General features: G+C 38.8%; 1 protein-coding gene across 1 annotated transcript in view; it reads left to right on the top strand.

Moving 5' to 3' along the window:
- RP1 (RP1 axonemal microtubule associated) overlaps nt 1–17,447 on the top strand; it is a 286,090-nt gene that overhangs the window by 240,749 nt on the left and 27,894 nt on the right. The window contains exon 25 of the mRNA XM_069466500.1: nt 11,245–11,464. Within this exon, the coding sequence (XP_069322601.1) occupies nt 11,245–11,464 (220 nt within the window). The remainder of the gene's footprint in view (nt 1–11,244; nt 11,465–17,447) is intronic.

Genomic DNA, 17,447 nt, shown 5'->3' with positions numbered 1-17,447 from the left:
TGCAGAAATTTTTATTACATCAAATAATTCAATTAAAAATTCACTCTCCAGTTTAATGCATTATTTTACAGATTTAGAGAGAACTGCCAAATCCCCATGATGTGTGTGACTCAATACAAACCCTACAAAATATTTACAAAAACATGCTATTAAAAAGAATCTGCATGTAGTGTGATATTAAACTTTTCCTGCTCCGTGTTCAAACTCAAATACAGTTATGTGTTGCTTAATGATGGGGATATGTTCTGAGAAATGAATCGCTAGGGGATTTTGTTGTTGTGTGAACATCACAGGGTGCACTTACACAAACCTAGATGGCACAGCCTGCTACACACCTAGGCTGTATGGTACTGTCTGTTGCTCCTAGGCTACAAGCCTGTGCTTCATGCTATTGTACTGAATATTGTAGGCAACAGTAACATAATGGTAAGTATTTTCTTTTCTTTTTTTTTTTTTTTTTTGCACTATGCCTTCATAGTTTAATAATTTTTTTTTCAATTTAATTTTACAGAATCAAAGAGTCTAACAGTATATCTTGTTAGATACAGTATGTCCTCATAATGTATACATTATTTCTTGTACAATGATATGAAATAATATGGGAAATATTCATGATAAATTATTAAGTGAACAGTGCAAGTTAAAAACAATAGTTTCATATTTTTTCCCCACCCCCCGTTTCCCGAGTCAGCACCTTCAAGTGTTACCACTCCCCAAACGGTGCGCAATGCACTCATTGTGTAGGCATACCCCCATCCCCTCCCCCACCCCCCACCTCAGTCTGATGTCCAATTGGTGTCGTTTCCAGATTTGTATTTAGGTGATGATCAGGGAAACCAATTTTCTGGTGAGTACATATGATGCTTGTTTTTCCATTCTTGGGATACTTCACTTAATATAATGGGTTCCAACTCTCTCCAGGAGAACCATAGAGATGTCGTATCTTCATCATTCCTTATAGCTGAGTAATATTCCATGGTATACATATACCACAGTTTACTAATCCAATCATGTATTGATGGGCATTTGGGTTGTTTCCACATCTTTGCTATTGTGAATTGTGCTGCTATAAACATTTGGGTACATGTGCCTTTGTTACAGAATGACCTTTTTTCCTTTCGGTATATGCCCAGTAATGGGATTGCTGGGTCAAATGGCAGGTCTACTTGAATCTGTTTAAGATACGTAAGTATTTTCTTATCTAAACATAGCTAAACATAGAAAAGGTACAGTAAAAATACAGTATAAAAGATAAAAATTGGTACTCCTGTATATGACACTGAGGACTTGTAGGACTGGAAGTTGCTCTGGGTGAGTTAGTGAGTGAGTGGTGAGTGAATGTGAAGGCCTAGGACACTACTTTAGGCTTTATAAACACTGTACACTTAGGCTACACTAAAATAAAAGTAGTTTTTTTTCGATAATAAATTAACCTTAGCTTATCCTAATGTTTTTACTTTATAAAATTTTTCATTTTAAACTTTAACTTACTGACTTTTCTGTAATAACACTGAACTTAAAATAGCTTAAACATTGTACAGCTGTACAAAATGTTTTCTTTCCCTATATCTTTATCCTATAAGCTTTTTAATTTTTAAAATTATTTATTTATTTTTTTACTTTTTAAACATTTCTGTTAAAAGCTAAGACAGAAGCACACACATTAGCCTAGGCTTACACAGGGTCAGAATAATCAATATCACTGTCCTCCACCTCCACATCTTGTCCCACTGGAAGGTCTTCAGGGGCAATAACACGCATGAAGCCGATATCTCCTATGACAACAATGCCTTCTTCTGGAATACCTCCTGGGGAACCTGTCTGAGGCTGCTTTACAGTTAACTTTTTTTTTTTAATAGTAGGAGTACACTCTAAAATAACAATAAAAGTATAGTAAATACATAAACCAGCAACATTATCATTATCAAGTATTACATCCTGTACATAATTGTATGTGCTGGACTTTTATATGACTGGCAAAGCAGTAGGTTTGTTTACACCAGAATCACCACGAACAAGTAAGTAAAGCATTGTGCCATGTCATAACAATGGCTACGACATCACTAGGTGATAGGAAGTTTTCAGTTCCATTACAATCTTATGGGACCACTGTCATATATGTGGTCTATCATTTGACTCCAACATTGTTATGCAGCACACGTCTATAATCTTCCTGTTTTGAAGTTCTATTAGTAGGTACCTACACATGTAGGTTTGTTATGTCTGCTTGTTGAATTGACCCTTTTGTCATTATAAAATGGCCTTCTTTATTTCTAGTAATACTCCTTTTCTTGAAGTCAGCATTATCTCATATTAATATAGACATGCAGATTTCTTATGCTTGGTGTTTTCTTGCTATCTCACTTTCCCATCCTTTTCTTTTCTAGCTGTCTGTGTCTTTATATGGTACATTTTTGTATATAGCTTGTAATTGGGTGTTGCTTTTTTATCTAGTCTGATTATCTCTCCTATTTAAAAAATTTGGTTCATTTACTTTTTTAAAAAATCAAGATGAAATGCACATAGCGTACAATTAATAATTTTAAAACATACAATTCAGTGGCATTTAGTGTATTCACAATGCAACAACTACCCTATCTACTTCCAAAATATTTTCATCACCCCAAAAGACAAGTCTGTACTCATTAAAGTTACTCCCCATTCTCTCCCTGCTTCCAGCTGACAACCAGTAATCTGCTTTCTGATTCTTTAGATTGACTATTTCTGGATATTTTATATCAGTGGACTCATTTCCAATAGTCTTTTATGTCTGACTTCTTTCACTCAGCATAATGTCTTTGAGGTTCATCCATATTGAAGTATGTATCAGTACCTCATTTCTTTTTATGATTAAATAATATTCCATTGTTTGTGTATACAACAATTTGTTTATTCATTCAAAATTGTATGTACCATAATTTGTTTATCCATTCATAAATTGTTGAACATTTAGGTTGTTTCCATATTTTGGCTGCATGGACAGTGCTGCTATGAATATTCATGTGTAAGTATTTGTTTGAATACCTGTTTTCAATTCTTTTGGGTATGTACCTTGCTGTGGAATTGTTGGATAATATGGTAATACTATATTTACCTTGATGAAGAACTGCCAAATTGTTTCCCATAGTGGCCATTCCTTACTGTTGTTTTAAGAATTCTTTAAATATTTTGGATACCTACCTCAATCTTGTTAGATATATGATTTACCAGAATTATTCTGTCCCTCCTTTATTTCCTTGTTTTGGGATACACAACTTTTTTTTTCTTTTTCACTCTTCAATAGTATCTTCACTTTTGCTTTTTACCTGTTCCTCTTTTTATTTTTTAGTGGTTTATGTATACATTACAATATGCATATTTAACATGTAGAATATATTTTAAAAAATGCCATTCCATTCATATCTCTTCCATCCTTTGTGCTATTATTGTCATGCATTTTATTTCTAGATATATTACAACCTCTGTAAAATATTGATATATTTGCTTTAAACAGTCAATTGATTTGCATAAAATTAAAAAAAGAAGAAAAATTACCTTTTATGTATACCCACATATTTATTATTTCCATGCTCTTCCTTTCTTGCTGTAAATTTACATGTCCATCTTATATTATTTCTCTTAAACATGAAGAACTTCTCTTTGCATTTTTCTTGCAGTAAGAGTTGGCTAGTTATGGATTTTCTTAGTATTTGTTTGAATGAAAATATTCACTTTTGCTTTCACTTTTGTAGAATATTTTTGCTATTAATAGATATAAAATTTTAGGTTGACAATTTTAAATTTTTCTTTTACTGTGAAAGTTGTTTCATTGTATTCTGGCCTTGAGAAGATAGCCATTACTCCTATTTCCAGTTCCCTAAATATAATATGAGTTTTCTTTGGCTTCTTTTGAGAATTTTTCTGTTCATTTAATCAGTTAATATAATCTGTCTACGTTTGGTTTTTTTTAAATGTATTTTGTTTGGAATTCACTCTGATTCCTGGCTCTGTGGATTACTGTTTTTGATCAAAATTGGAAAATTTTAATACATATTTTAGTATTTTTCCTGCTCCATTCAATCTCTTCTTTCCTTTCAGGACTCCAATTACATGTATATTGCCTTAATTGTTACCATCTCACAGGTCACTGAGGCTCTATAAAATTGTTTTACCAATTTATTTATTGTATACTTCAATATGGATACTTTCTCTTAACCTGTCTTCAACTTTACTGATCCTTTCTTTTTTGTATATAATCTGTTGTTAATCTAATTAATTTTTATTTCACTTATTGTAATTTTTAGGTCTAGGAATTCCACTTGTTTCTTTTTATAATTTTTAGATATCTCTTGAAAATGCTGATCTCTCCAGTCATTATATTTTCCTGTAGATACTATGGCATATTTACTATAACTATTTTAAGATTTTTGTCTGCTAATTCAAACATCTTTGTTGATTGTGAGTCTATTTTTATTAACTAATTTTTCTATTGACATTTTCCAGTTTCTCCATATGTCTAGTAATTTTTGATTGTATACTCGATCTTGTGGGTAACAGTGAAGAAAGTCTGGATTCTGTTAAATTCTTCTGGAGAATGTTGAGTGCTGTAAGTTCCTTGTGGACCACTGTGAGCTTATGTAGGTTTGTCTTTATGCTTTTTTAGGAGAGGGATATTTCAGTTTTATCCTCAGCCTTGAGAGACTCTAAAGCCCTGGGAATTTACCATGGTTTTATGACTTGGTGGAACTCAAACTCTAATCTCTCTCTCTAAAGTCACCTGTGGTAAACAGCAGCTGAAATTGCTACTCAGTTCTTTCAGCTTTCTGACTTGCTTTTTCTCTGAGCTCCTTGCTGTTGTTCCTGCATATGAATAGTGCAGTGTTTGGTCTAGGATTTAACTGATATTTACATGCAGATTTTGGGGTTCACCCACTCTAGTTCCCTCCTTTCAAGGATTTCCCATCTTGATTTGGGAAACTGCTCTAGTAGTTCCAAATTCAGTCTGCCCACTCCTCAGCAGATGACACTGTGGCTTTCTGCTAGAGTTCTAGTCTCCTTGTGGCTTATAGACTCGGGAATGCCCTCAGGGGACAAGCCATGCAAATATCCATGTTGCCATTTTTCAAGGGTAAGCTCTCCCCGCCCACCTTACTTAAGGACAAATCCCCTACTTTCCTGCCTTCTTTGCTTATTTTACCATGTCCTCAAGCAGTTATTTACATTTTATCCAGAGATGATGATTATTATTATTGCTAGAGAGTTAGGTTAATATAAGCTACTTTTCCATAATGAAACTGGAACCTTAATAAAGAATTGATCACAATCTGTTTATATTTTAATAAAGTATATCAAGATTTATGTGAAAATCCAGAATAAATATTCCTATGTTGAAAAAAGTCAAAGTTTCATAACAGGGATCATTGGCCTTAACCTTAATCATACAACTTTTTCATAAAGATATCAGAATTTATTTCCCAACATAATTAATTCATTGTTGAAAATACAGACTACATAATGAAGTAAAAGCCATTATTTTCAGTCATTTAGACAGCATTAACTGGACTACAAACTGTTACTTTTAAGTTAAGAAAAAAAAAAAGAAACAAAAATGTTAAAGTGTTAGTAAGTTTTCCCTGGTTATTGTGTATTTCAGATACCCACAAGGAGAATGTCATAACAAATCATCAAATTTTGCAAATTACTATCAAATTTGTGTGTCTACTAAAATTTTGAAGAAAATGAAGAAAGCACATGAAAATGAAAAAAAAGAAACCCCAATAGCTATCTTGTTTATTTAACAAATGTTTATAACAATCCATTACCTGCCAAATGCTGTGTAAATACTAAGGATAGTGAAAGGAAAGACAGAGCTCAGGTCCTCAAGGAGTCATGAGTCCAGCGGGGAACAGCCACGACAAGGCATAGTCAGCGCCTATGCTAAAGACGAAGAAAGGACCAAAGACATACGTTAAGTTTTCTCAAGAAAGCAAGGCCAGGGTATTTAAGGTGCTCAGCATTAGTTTTTGAGCTGGTAGCTATTAATAGTAGCTCCCAAATCTTCAAAGATATCATAACCCTGGATAATCAAGTTCATGAGAAGTTGTTCCCTCTGCAAATTAAAGTCAGAGTCAGGCACTGGGGACTGGCAGAACATGTCATTCTGAGCATCAATAATCCTACTAGAATCTGAGATCACTAGGTTCTTGAAGCCTTTACGAGTGATGAGGAAAGGACTTTTGAACTTAGCTTTGTGAATGGCACCAAGACTAAAGAATAAAGCATTCTTTAAATCAAGGATGCCTGTTTAATTTCACAAGGAAGCCTGAATATTCTAGACCATAAAGTCCTTGCACAGTTTAAAACATATAAGTATCACTTACTCACAGGAAAGTTTTCTTTTCTAGTTCTTTCATATACTAAGAATTTTTACCCAGGATATGTATAGGAGAAGGGTATCATATTTTTATGTATAATGCAACAAATTGTCTATGCTTTAGGAGGTTTGTTCTTGGGTTTTTTACCTGTTTTTTTTGTGTGTGTGATGTCACTTCCTCCTAAAATTTATGCTAACAATTTTAAGTGTTTCCAACTTACTAGAGCTCAAGTTGAATCTATACTTCCACATTCCTACCCTGAGCTAAAAGCTACAATAGTTCCTTGAAGGCCAATAAATATGTAAAATGAGCTGCCCTATATGAACTGAAACACTGTGTAAAGACAAAATGCCCCAGATGGGCTTTCAGTGATCACAGAGCTAATTTGTGTTCCAATGTGTTTTTCCAAATACGAAAACAACTTAAACAGAGAATACAGACTTTGTGCAACATTAAATTTGCCGCTGGAATTGAATTTACATTTTAAAAATGACTTATTTACCTAAAAATACTAAAGTTTCTCATGAAGAGATTTAGTGTATGCTAGTTAGAAAAATCCAACTGGGCAGTCATTACACGTGCAAAATGTTTGGGTTAAGAGATACATCTGAAAGTATTAATACATACCTAAAGAGGGAATACTTTTTTCCATAAACCATTTGTATGAATATTCACAGATCACGTTGTTGCCTCGGAAATGCAGATTATTCCTTTATACTTTTGTATCTGACTGTCCTCTGTTGTGCTATGGAATTTTTGTGTCAAAAAAACTACCATTTTTGAAAATGTGGAATTTCACTGTAGAATTTGAAAAGGGAATATATTTCACTGAAGTTCATTTTTCAACTTTGAGAATCTTTTCTGATATTTTTTGCATTAATAATTCCATTTTCATTATCAAATGAAAATGTCCTCTCTTACAACAATCTTCAAATTCTTTCTTGAGTGGCCCTCAAATTACTGGCTGATTTTCCAGCTATTTTAATCAAATGGGCTCCAGAAGAAGGATCGCGGTGGTCTGAACACTGGTAACAAGCATGAGTCCTTCCGACTGTTCGTTGGAGGCCTCTCCGCACCCCTCTAACCTGCTCTCTGTGCTGAGAACTGTATGGGATGCCAGTCTGTGGATTGCAAAGCATTTTCACAAGATTATCCATTTTGGTCCTTACAAAAGCCCCCTTTTTGCAAACAGGGACTTGAGGCTCAGAGATATGAAGTGAGGTGAGAGGACTCAGACCTCTAGCCAGATTTTCCAACAACAAACTCTATGCTTTTCCTCGCATGCCCTGTTTCCCAGAGCCGACTGTCTGACCCAGATAGGCCTACCCCGTCATTAGGAAACCCATGCTGGAAAGACACTAGCTCAGTGTCCCTAGCCGCGCTGCAGGTGCAGGGAGGACACCACAGGTGGAGAGGGCTGGTCTCCTTAGTGTCTCTCCTCCTCCCATGCGAACCCCCAGCTCTGTGCTGAGGGGTCAAAGGTGGGGAAAAGCAGAATGCCCTTAGAATTAAAGGAGGTGGTCTTCGGTTTCTTCCTCCCCATTGTATTCATTCCTTCTTCCTTCTGATTTCCTTTGGTAATGACAACAGCAATTACTATCATTACCACCATTTACTGAGTACATAATATGTGTGTATTTGTCCAATTTTGCTAATTGATATGCAGTAGTGCTCCCTTATCAGCAGTTTCATTTTCCATGGTTTCAGTTAACCGAGGTCAACTGTGGTCTAAAAATATTAAATGGAAAATTCCAGAAATAATCCATAAATTTTAAATCTCATGTCATTCTGAGTATCATGATAAAATCTCACAGACCTGCTGGTTATTGCTGAGTCCAAGTCCCTTGTTACCTCTGCTACTTGTACTGAATCGTCTTACCATGTTTTTCTTATAAATACCTCAGCTTTGCTTATTTCTCTCCTTGAACAGATCGCGTTAGTTTACATCTCTGTCCTCACACATGGATTGTGAGATCTGTTTATATGCTTGCTTACAGCAGTGTTTGTAAGAACTGGATAAATATTTAAATGGTTTAATATACTTACTACACACTTAAGTGTTCTTGGAGTAGTGTTTATAATAAGAAGAATTATACAAAAATGTGATGGATATTCAAAGTGCTTTATTGTCTTTTTTAAATTCAGTGTAGACTTAACCTTTTTTTTGTTAATAATTTCAACTACCCAAATCAGACATTCTCAGATAACAACTTTTTTGTCTTTATGTTCCGGTTATATAGTGGGGGTTTATTGGTACTATTTCTGACTTCAGTCTGTGACATTAAAGCAACGAGAATGGACTATATTTCAACCTTTCTTCTGCTTGTCTCTGACTCTGTGTCTCTCAACCCATATGCCCCCTTTGGTCCTCATATTGACAGCAATTTTATTTTAACCTGTGACTGTATGTGACTTTAAGCATAGTTCTCTTTGTGAAGAATAATTGAGCTGTGATGTGGTCCAGCTTTTTGATGAAAGCCATCCTACCTTTTGGAATCACATTTTTTCTTTTTTTTGTATTTTCAAATGTAGGAAGCTAAAGGCAGAAAACTAAAAAACATTTATGTGCAAGAATAATTTCTTGGCATATTACATTCTTATTTGATTGAAGCTGAAGTAATCCAGGTTGATTGCATTAAACCAGAACTAATAGTTCCAAACCAGTTTGGCTAATAGGTTAGAAGCAATTTGGGAGCAATATAGCACTAGCCAGGCTGTGGTATAGTCATTTCTGTTCTTGTTCTAACTGGCTAACCCAGGATGCATTCTGTACCATGGCACCATTCAGTTGTTATTTTTAAATATTTTTACCAGCAGAGTTAGACATATGGTTTATCAATTTAAATTTCACTCATGATGCCCAAACACTAGTTTTAATTTCCTTCTGTGAGTGCTGGACCCATCTTCTGTCCTGTCATTAGATTAGGTAGATTTAGACATATTTTGTTGTTGTTGTTGTTTTTGTTAGCACAAAGTTTTGTTTGTAAAACAATAGTTGCTAATACTTACTCAGTGCTATAGTACTTCATAATATGGTACTATTATAGCACTCAGATGGGGACACGGAAGCTTAGAAAGTTTGAGAAAGTTGCTGCAACTTACACAGCCAGCAAGGGCAGAAGAACTTTCAAATTCTGGTCTGCCTGAATTCAAAACCTGGGGTTGCAGTGACAGTGTTATTTTGCCTCATGGTGCAGGTTAGAGTGTAGCTACTGCTTTCTCTCACACTGCCTACTCACTGGAACTTTGGAGAGGGTTTTAGGGGTCCTGTATTGACTTGTACTAAGCACCAATATTAAGATTTTCTACGTGGTGAGAATTTCTATAACCACATTATTCCATAAATAGTAAGAGGGACCCAAATATTTAGCTCGACTTTGTTGAGTTCTGTCTCTATGCACCCATACCAAAGAGCATTTTAGCTACAGGACAGAATTTATTCAGAAAAATTATCATCAATACAGCAACCCAAGATTATATTACCAAGAAAAATATTTTAGTAGGAAAGGTGGCAGGGCAGGCCTGCATAAACTCTGGAGTAACTTCCTGTGGTGACGTGAAAGTTTATGGCAACACCAAAGGGGAGAAAAGCGTTGCAGGTTGTGGTGGTGGGGGGGAGACACAACGCCAGAAGGCAGGTTAAACTGTTTCTGATTGTAGCATACGGCAGTCAGAACTTTGGTCTCATGATCTTTGGCTCTGTTTTTGCTCTTATGAATGTGCTATTCTCCAATGGCAAAAGGATCCTGCAGATGTAATTAAGGTTACTAACCAGCTGACCTGAAAATAGGGAGATTAGTCTGGTTTATCCAGGTGGGCCTATTCTAAGTCATCTGAACCTTCAAAAGCAAACGTTTTTCTCCTGCTGGTAAGTAGGGAGGAAGCCAGAAATTCCAAGCATGAAAAAGGTTTGATGTGCCCTTGTTGACTCAGAGATGAAGAGGGCCACAGGTCAGGGAAAGAGGAACCTCAGTCCTGCAACTGCCAGGAGCCAGATTCTGCCAACAACATGAATGAGCTTAGAGACAGAATCTTTCCCAGAGCCTCCTGAGAAGAACTCGGCCCAAACAACATCACCATCTCAGCTTGTGTGGTCTTAGGCAGAGGCTTGACCAAGCCATGTGGTGCCTGGACTTCTGACTCATGAAACTGGGAGATAGTAACTGGGTCTTGTTTTATTTAAGTCATTAAGTTTGTGGTAATTTGTTATGGCAGAAATAGAAAGCTAGTGTAGTACATATTAGTTCAGTTTTTTTTCACATGACCCCTGTAGGAATTTTCAAAAGAAAAATATTGCTTATTCTGAATAGTGAATAATGTATTACAAAATTTGTTGTACTAGCTCCTTAAGTGTTTTATGGGGTACAAATGGGTATAACACATTACCAACACTGTTGCAAAGTCAAAGTCTTTCCAATACAAATTCAGACTGCTTCAGGGCTGTCTGGTTAACTTTAGTTTAAATCTAGGAGCACATAATGTCTCTTTTCCTCAGGACCTCACTTTAATGGGAAAATCCAATCTATTATAAACACCAGATGATTAGATTATCTTTTCCTTCAGGTCTAATCACTGAATCAGTACTGTATATTACTAATTGCAATAAAATATTTATTTTGCAAGACAGTAATGATGAGTTGCTAAAAAAAAGATGTAAGAGAAACTGGCTGGATTTAATCTGTTGGTTTGCCCCCAGTCAGTGGATACATGCTTCACCATTTAGAACAGCATTTCATGGTGTTACAAACACTAGTTCTAAGGGAAGTTGGTAAGGAGTGTTAGTGATAAAAAAGTAGATACTGACTTCAAAATTGAATATGAATTTGGAATTTGAAAAATCAAATTGGAGGTTTAGGGAGTTTTAATTTTCCTTTTCTCCTTTTTGTTGCAGATTAATCTTAAGGATGTTGGTGAAATCTATAAAATACGCATTGGACATGACAATAGCGGAAAGGATCCCGGGTGGTATCTGGAAGAAGTTAGACTTGAAAATATAGCCACACATGAGCTATTTTGTTTAACAGTTGATTCCTGGATAGCTGAGAATGAAAACGATGGAGATTTATGGAAAGAAATGCCCATTGTGAGAACTAAGAAAGCACCTTTGCCAGGTATGTAATTTTATTTTTTTCTGATATGTGTTAATAATTAAAATAATTAAGATAATTGAGATGATTTAGAAGGGCTGGCACCCTTTCCTGTAAAAGGCTAAACAGTAGATACCTTATGCTTTGTGGGCTGTAGAGCCTCTGTCAAAACTGCTCAACTCTGCCAGTGTCGAGAGGCAGATGGCATGCTGTATGCCAATAAAACTTGATTTGTGGACACTGAAATTAGAATTTCCTATGACTTTTATTTGTCAAGAAACAGTATTATGCTTTTGATTTTGTTTAAATCATTAAGAAAAATAAAAAGCATTCTAACTCTGGGACTGTACAAAAGCAGGTGGCCAGCAGATTTGGCCCACGGGCCATAAAGCTCCAGATCTTCATGGTTCTTCCTAGTTGTCCTGTGGTCATGTGAGGGTGGCAGTGGTGTCCAGGGATGTCCAGAAGATGTCGAAGTGGAGAAGATGAAAGGATCTTAAGAAACTTAGAAGCCTGGTTCTCACCCTGCATATCCTAGGATCTATCTATCCTATTCATGCAGTTGCTAATCTGTTAAGAATCAATTCTACTTTTAAAAAATGATATTTAGAAGAGTTTTGAAATCCATGGTACCAATAAGAAACAGAAGAAATCTTATTGGCCTACTATATTATTAATAGCTATTTCTCAATTTGTAGCATTTTTAAAGGCTGCGTTATTTTAAAATGAACTTTATTTAAACTCTATTAGACAACCATTTTGTATTTCTTTCAATTGTCTCTTATGTGATGCATGCACAAGTTGTTACGTGCAAAAAAAATGTGGAAGGCAGTTGTGTGAGTTTTAAAAAAAATCCGATGCAAAAGAAACTGCACTGTATCTTTTTTTTTTTTTTTTTTTTTTTTTTTGTTGAGACAGAGTCTCACTTTGTTGCCCAGGCTAGAGTGAGTGCCGTGGCATCAGCTTAGCTCACAGCAACCTCAGACTCCTCGGCTTAAGCGATCCTACTGCCTCAGCCTCCCGAGTAGCTGGGACTACAGGCATGCGCCACCATGCCCGGCTAATTTTTTCTATATAGATTTTTAGTTGTCCATATAATGTCTTTCTATTTTTAGTAGAGACGGGGTCTTGCTCAGGCTGGTCTCGAACTCCTGACCTTGAGCGATCCACCCGCCTCGGCCTCCCAGAGTGCTAGGATTACAGGCGTGAGCCACCGCGCCCGGCCTAAACTGCACTGTATCTTAAATGAACTATTGATTTTGGGTTCATTTAACTTGAGCAGCAGTAAAAGCTCAGCATGTCTCCCCTGCATCTTTCTTGTTCATTCTTTCTCCAAACTAACTAATGAAACTTTATCCATTAGCATTTCCCATTTAAAGGGGTAATTTCTTAACTGAAGCACATCAACCATTTCTTAAGGCATTTTCTCCAACAAAATAATATAATGTAATAATGGTACATAGAGCTAATATGGTCCAATTTTCTCATTTTTCTCAGGCTCTGATAAGTCAATACAGCTGTCTGTTTCCCCCAGATTGAATATTTGCTCATTTAGGGGGAGATGACACTCCAATGTTCAGGAATTAATTAGAGACCAAAACTCACTGGTGAGCAAGGAGAAGTTGGAGCATGTTGAGTATCACCTTTTGGAAAATCATTCTTGGTGCCACCCAGAGGTTCCTATTCCTATAACATTATCTAGTAATCCCACTGCAGATCAAAACCAGTGAATTGATGTTTCTTTGGTTTGGGTTTGAGAGGAATAAGGCAGTATTGACCTTCAATATTTTGGGATTGTCCATCCATCTGTCAAAGCATTCTGAAGCCAACCCAGGAAAGAACACAAGAAGTGATGAAGAGAAAGTTTTTTATTATTATTAAGCTATTAATACTTATCTTGGAGTTGCCAGGCTGGATAGAGTCCTAAGGACACACTTGAGGGTTGTATAATTTTTAATGTAGTAGCACAAAAAGAGTGATTTTCCATGCAGTTGGCACTTGCATTCTGAGCTAATTAATTTTGTGACTTTGCCTCTTCCTTTCAAAAGATTACTAGAATGTTTTCAAAAGAAAGGAGTTTTTGAGACTATTAGTTTATAAGCCATCATTGTTTGGGGGCTGGGCTACATTGCCGGTGGGATCAAAGTGATCTCCTCCCAGAGGCCAGCTCTGCTAAGTTGAGCTTGTTCTACACCTTCCTCTGATTTATTCACTGACTGCCATGTTGGCAGGGAGAGGCTGAGTGCCCTTGGTTTGTTGTCCTTAGGAATCTTTAGTTAATGGCCTGGCAAGGATGCCCAGGGCTGGTAAGATGCCGACTCAGCTCCTGGTGGCCTCCTCACAAGTCCAGCCTCTCTCCAGGAGAGATGGATGATGATGGGAGGTGGGTTTGAGGCCACATGTGTGGGTGAATAAATGTTTGATGCCAGACTTTGGCGAGTGGGCAGGAGGTTTGCTTAGTGGTTTACTTCACATCAAGAAATACCTATCTGAGAATGCATGAAAAAGTACCATCATAATTGAAAGGTGTCTACTTCAAAATATTTGCATTTATCAAGCTTTAAGTAGTGAGAAAATAAGCTTGCTGATTTTTGATTTTCTGTTTCTTCTGAAATGTATGCTGATACAAGTTTTACAGCAAGTTTTAGATGATAACAACTAAGCTAAGTTAAAAAAAAAAAAAAAAACCCACAAGCTTTTTTAATGCTTTAGCTTTTATCACAATACCTGTCCATGTTGGAGGGGAAATGTGGGCTTCAGAGGGAGAACGGCCCTTTCATCCATGAGAAGACTGAAGCTCAGACAAGCAGAAACTGGCCTCCAATCCAGGTCTCCATTACTGGCCTTGTGAATTGGGCAAGTGACATAGGTTTTCTGAGTCACAGTTGCTTTGTTTATGAAATGGGGCATATAATATCTATTATCAGAATTATCACTGTATAATTGACCATCGAAACCAGGAATTTTTTGAGAGAGAAGAAGGCTCTGTGAATAATTGTACTGACTGGGACAGCGGGTGTCAGTGGGAACCATTCCAGGCAAACCAGAGCCATAACCATCCCATGGGGTTTCCATCAGGAGCGTGTGAGAGCATGCGGAGAAGGTATTTGTCACACAGAAAGCACTCAGTTCACACTAAGTTAATTCCCTTGCCCTCCTTTCTTTATAGCATTTAGCTGCTATCACAAGAACATTGGTATCACAAACAGTGCTGAGGGCTTAGTACAGGCTGTTCTCAACCCTGCAGCCAGAGTGACCATCTTAAAATGTCAATCAAACTATGTCATTCCTTTGCTTAGGACCCTAGAAAGATTTCCTAACTTACTAAGCATAAAAGCCAAGTCGTAGCAATGTCCTACAAGGTCCTACTTGGGTCCTCACCCGTCCCCCACTTCACCCTCAGCACTTCCTGGTGGCCCAGGTGCGCTGTCCCCACAGCCCCAGGCCCCTGCCCATTCTCCCCTGTCTGCTGTTGTGGGCCTCCCCCAGGCCTCTGCATGGCCAGCACCTTCACCTTTGGTCAGGTTTGTTCCAAGGGGCCTTTCCTGTGATGCCTTCCTGGCAGCTTTCTATGAAATTGCAAGAAATTCCACTCCCTTCCCCACCGCGGCCAGCGCTCCTTTTCCCTGATAGGTACTTCTTTTCAGCAGTAAGATAAATATTTTCAACCAAGAGGCACATGAGGATTCAGCCCAAACCGCCACTATACACGGTCTCGGATCACAAACCTTCAGCACAGCCTGGAACTGAACTGTCTGCGCGTTTGACGCCGAATCTCATTTACCATCTGCTCCCGAGAGCTGATGTCTTTGGGCCGTTTGTATCGTCGTGCTCGCACCACAATGAGTGCTGAGAAAGCTTAATTCTTGGTGACCTGAGAGAAAGTACTAAAACAGTCCATTAATTATATCAAAGGGAGGATTCAGCCCAGGGCTTTACGTTTGGGAAGTTCAGCCAGAGGTCCCAGGTGCCTGCGCCCGTGCCTGCTCGGTCCGCTTGCTGGGCCCGGCGCACAGAGCAGCCGGCTCTCGTAAGCGGCCCCGGGCAAAGGCGTTCCTATTATTCAATACCGACTCTTGTTTGAGCTTCACGGCTAAAGCTCAGGGACGACAGAAGTTCCCCAAACACAATTACATTTTTTTTTTCTGATTAGGAACATGTCCAGAAAAAAATACCTATTTTCACTGAAAATACTGGATGCGCTGTGACAAAGATGGAGCATAAATGAAGAGTTCGTGGCCTTTTAGCCTCTGCTTGAACTTGGTGATGATTTAGTTATGTCACCCGAGGTAGACAGAACCTGCAGTGTGTCCAGAGCTTGTTTCGCAGCCTGACAGCAAGGCTGCGGAGCGAGCATGACCGGGGATGACTTGGCTGCCGGAGAGGCGCGGGGGCCGCTGGCCCAGGGGCCTTCCTTCCACCCCCCTTCTCTAAATCGGGGACCAAACATAACGTTTGAAAGGGCCTGAGTGGGGAACCTTCCAGTTCGGGCCCTACTTAAGATTTACGGCCCCACGGGTTTCACTGGAGTGAAAGGTCTTTGCCCTAACTCCGGCACGGAGTCCTGGGTGTGTTTGCGCAGGGGCGCGTCTCCCTAGGGTAAGTCCCACAGGTAGTTTCCCGGGGAAATTTGAACTGTGTACCTTGTCAGAAGAACAGAAGTCTACAACATTGTGGGTATAGCTGGAAGAATGATATTTTTATTTGATAAATGGAGGATTTTTTCAGATAAGATTGAGAAATCTTGGATGGTTTGGACTGACGGAGAACGAATGACACCCCTGGGTCATACCGTGTAACGCACATGGGGAGGCATTGAAATGGGCTCCGTCACGAGGAGCTTCTGGCAGCGTGTCTGGCATGAAGGACTAACGATGCCGGGTCCCTGCCGGCGCCCCTTCTTCCGTCACTCCATGGACTGGTGGATGGCGCCCCTGAGAGGGTCAGAGCCTGGGAAGCTAAACCGTATTGTCCATTTCACTGGCAAATGCGGACACAAGACTAGGGGACAGAGCCAAGGGTGGACCCTGAAGTGAAATGGTGAACAGAAGCAGCATTAGGAACCAAGAGACGAGTTCCAATGACCACCGCGGAGAAGCCCCTTTTGCGCGGGGTTGCACAGTGCCCGGGAAGGTAGGCCTGGCTAAAGGCACGGTTCTGGGCCAAGAGCTGCCACGGCACCGGCTCAGACTTGAGGGGCTCCTCCAGCAGCCAGCAGAGAGCAGTACACAGCACGTATTGCTGGGTGGAGGGATGAGCATTCGTTTATTCAGCAGATACTACAGTGCTCGGAGCTAAGGGTTCCAACTTGAGAAAGGTGTGAGCCCTGCCCTTAGGGAACGTGGGCTTTAGGACCAGGAGAGCGGGTGAGCAGGCCCTGCAGGAGTATGATTTATGATGAGGGTGCAGCTCCGGCTACGGACAATCCTGTGGACACAGCCATTGGTTAACGGATCACTGGTAATTTCAGGTGACCTTAATAACAGAATTGCCAAATATTCCTTTATGATTTATTCAATATCACCCTAAATTAGGGAGATTGCTTCCTGAATTAAGGCATTTCTCTGGCAGATGCCTGAATAGATGCCTGAATGTAGGAGGAAAATTGCCTGGCTACACTAACGTATTAACAAGTCCTAATCTGGCAAAGGGCAGACTGTGGGAGGGCAGCAGCTTGGTCCTGTGCACACTGACCTCTGGGGCCAGCAGTATTGGGTCCTCAGAACCGCTTTACTCATGTTCAATCTTGACGTCTTGTGCTGGGTTAGCAGTGGCCCTTTCGTCCTGAAAACGTATACTGGTCCTAATGCTCTGTGCACATCTACGCACACATAGAAGTCTGAAGGCAAAGGACTCAATTCAGTTCTACAGATAAACTTCTGATTTCTAAATATTTGAACCTCTCCATTCCAGCTAGCTTTGTGAAGGGCTGCCCTCGCCACCAAATGTCAGCAGCCTTCATTCTACCTTGGGTGATCAGAAATGGGCCACCAAGGAAGGAAAATCT

This window comes from Eulemur rufifrons, chromosome 3 (genome assembly GCF_041146395.1).
Source record: "Eulemur rufifrons isolate Redbay chromosome 3, OSU_ERuf_1, whole genome shotgun sequence".
In the NCBI taxonomy this organism is placed as follows: Eukaryota; Metazoa; Chordata; class Mammalia; order Primates; family Lemuridae; genus Eulemur; species Eulemur rufifrons.
Note: the sequence above shows the minus strand (reverse complement) of the source record. Positions and strands in the feature narration are given on the sequence as shown.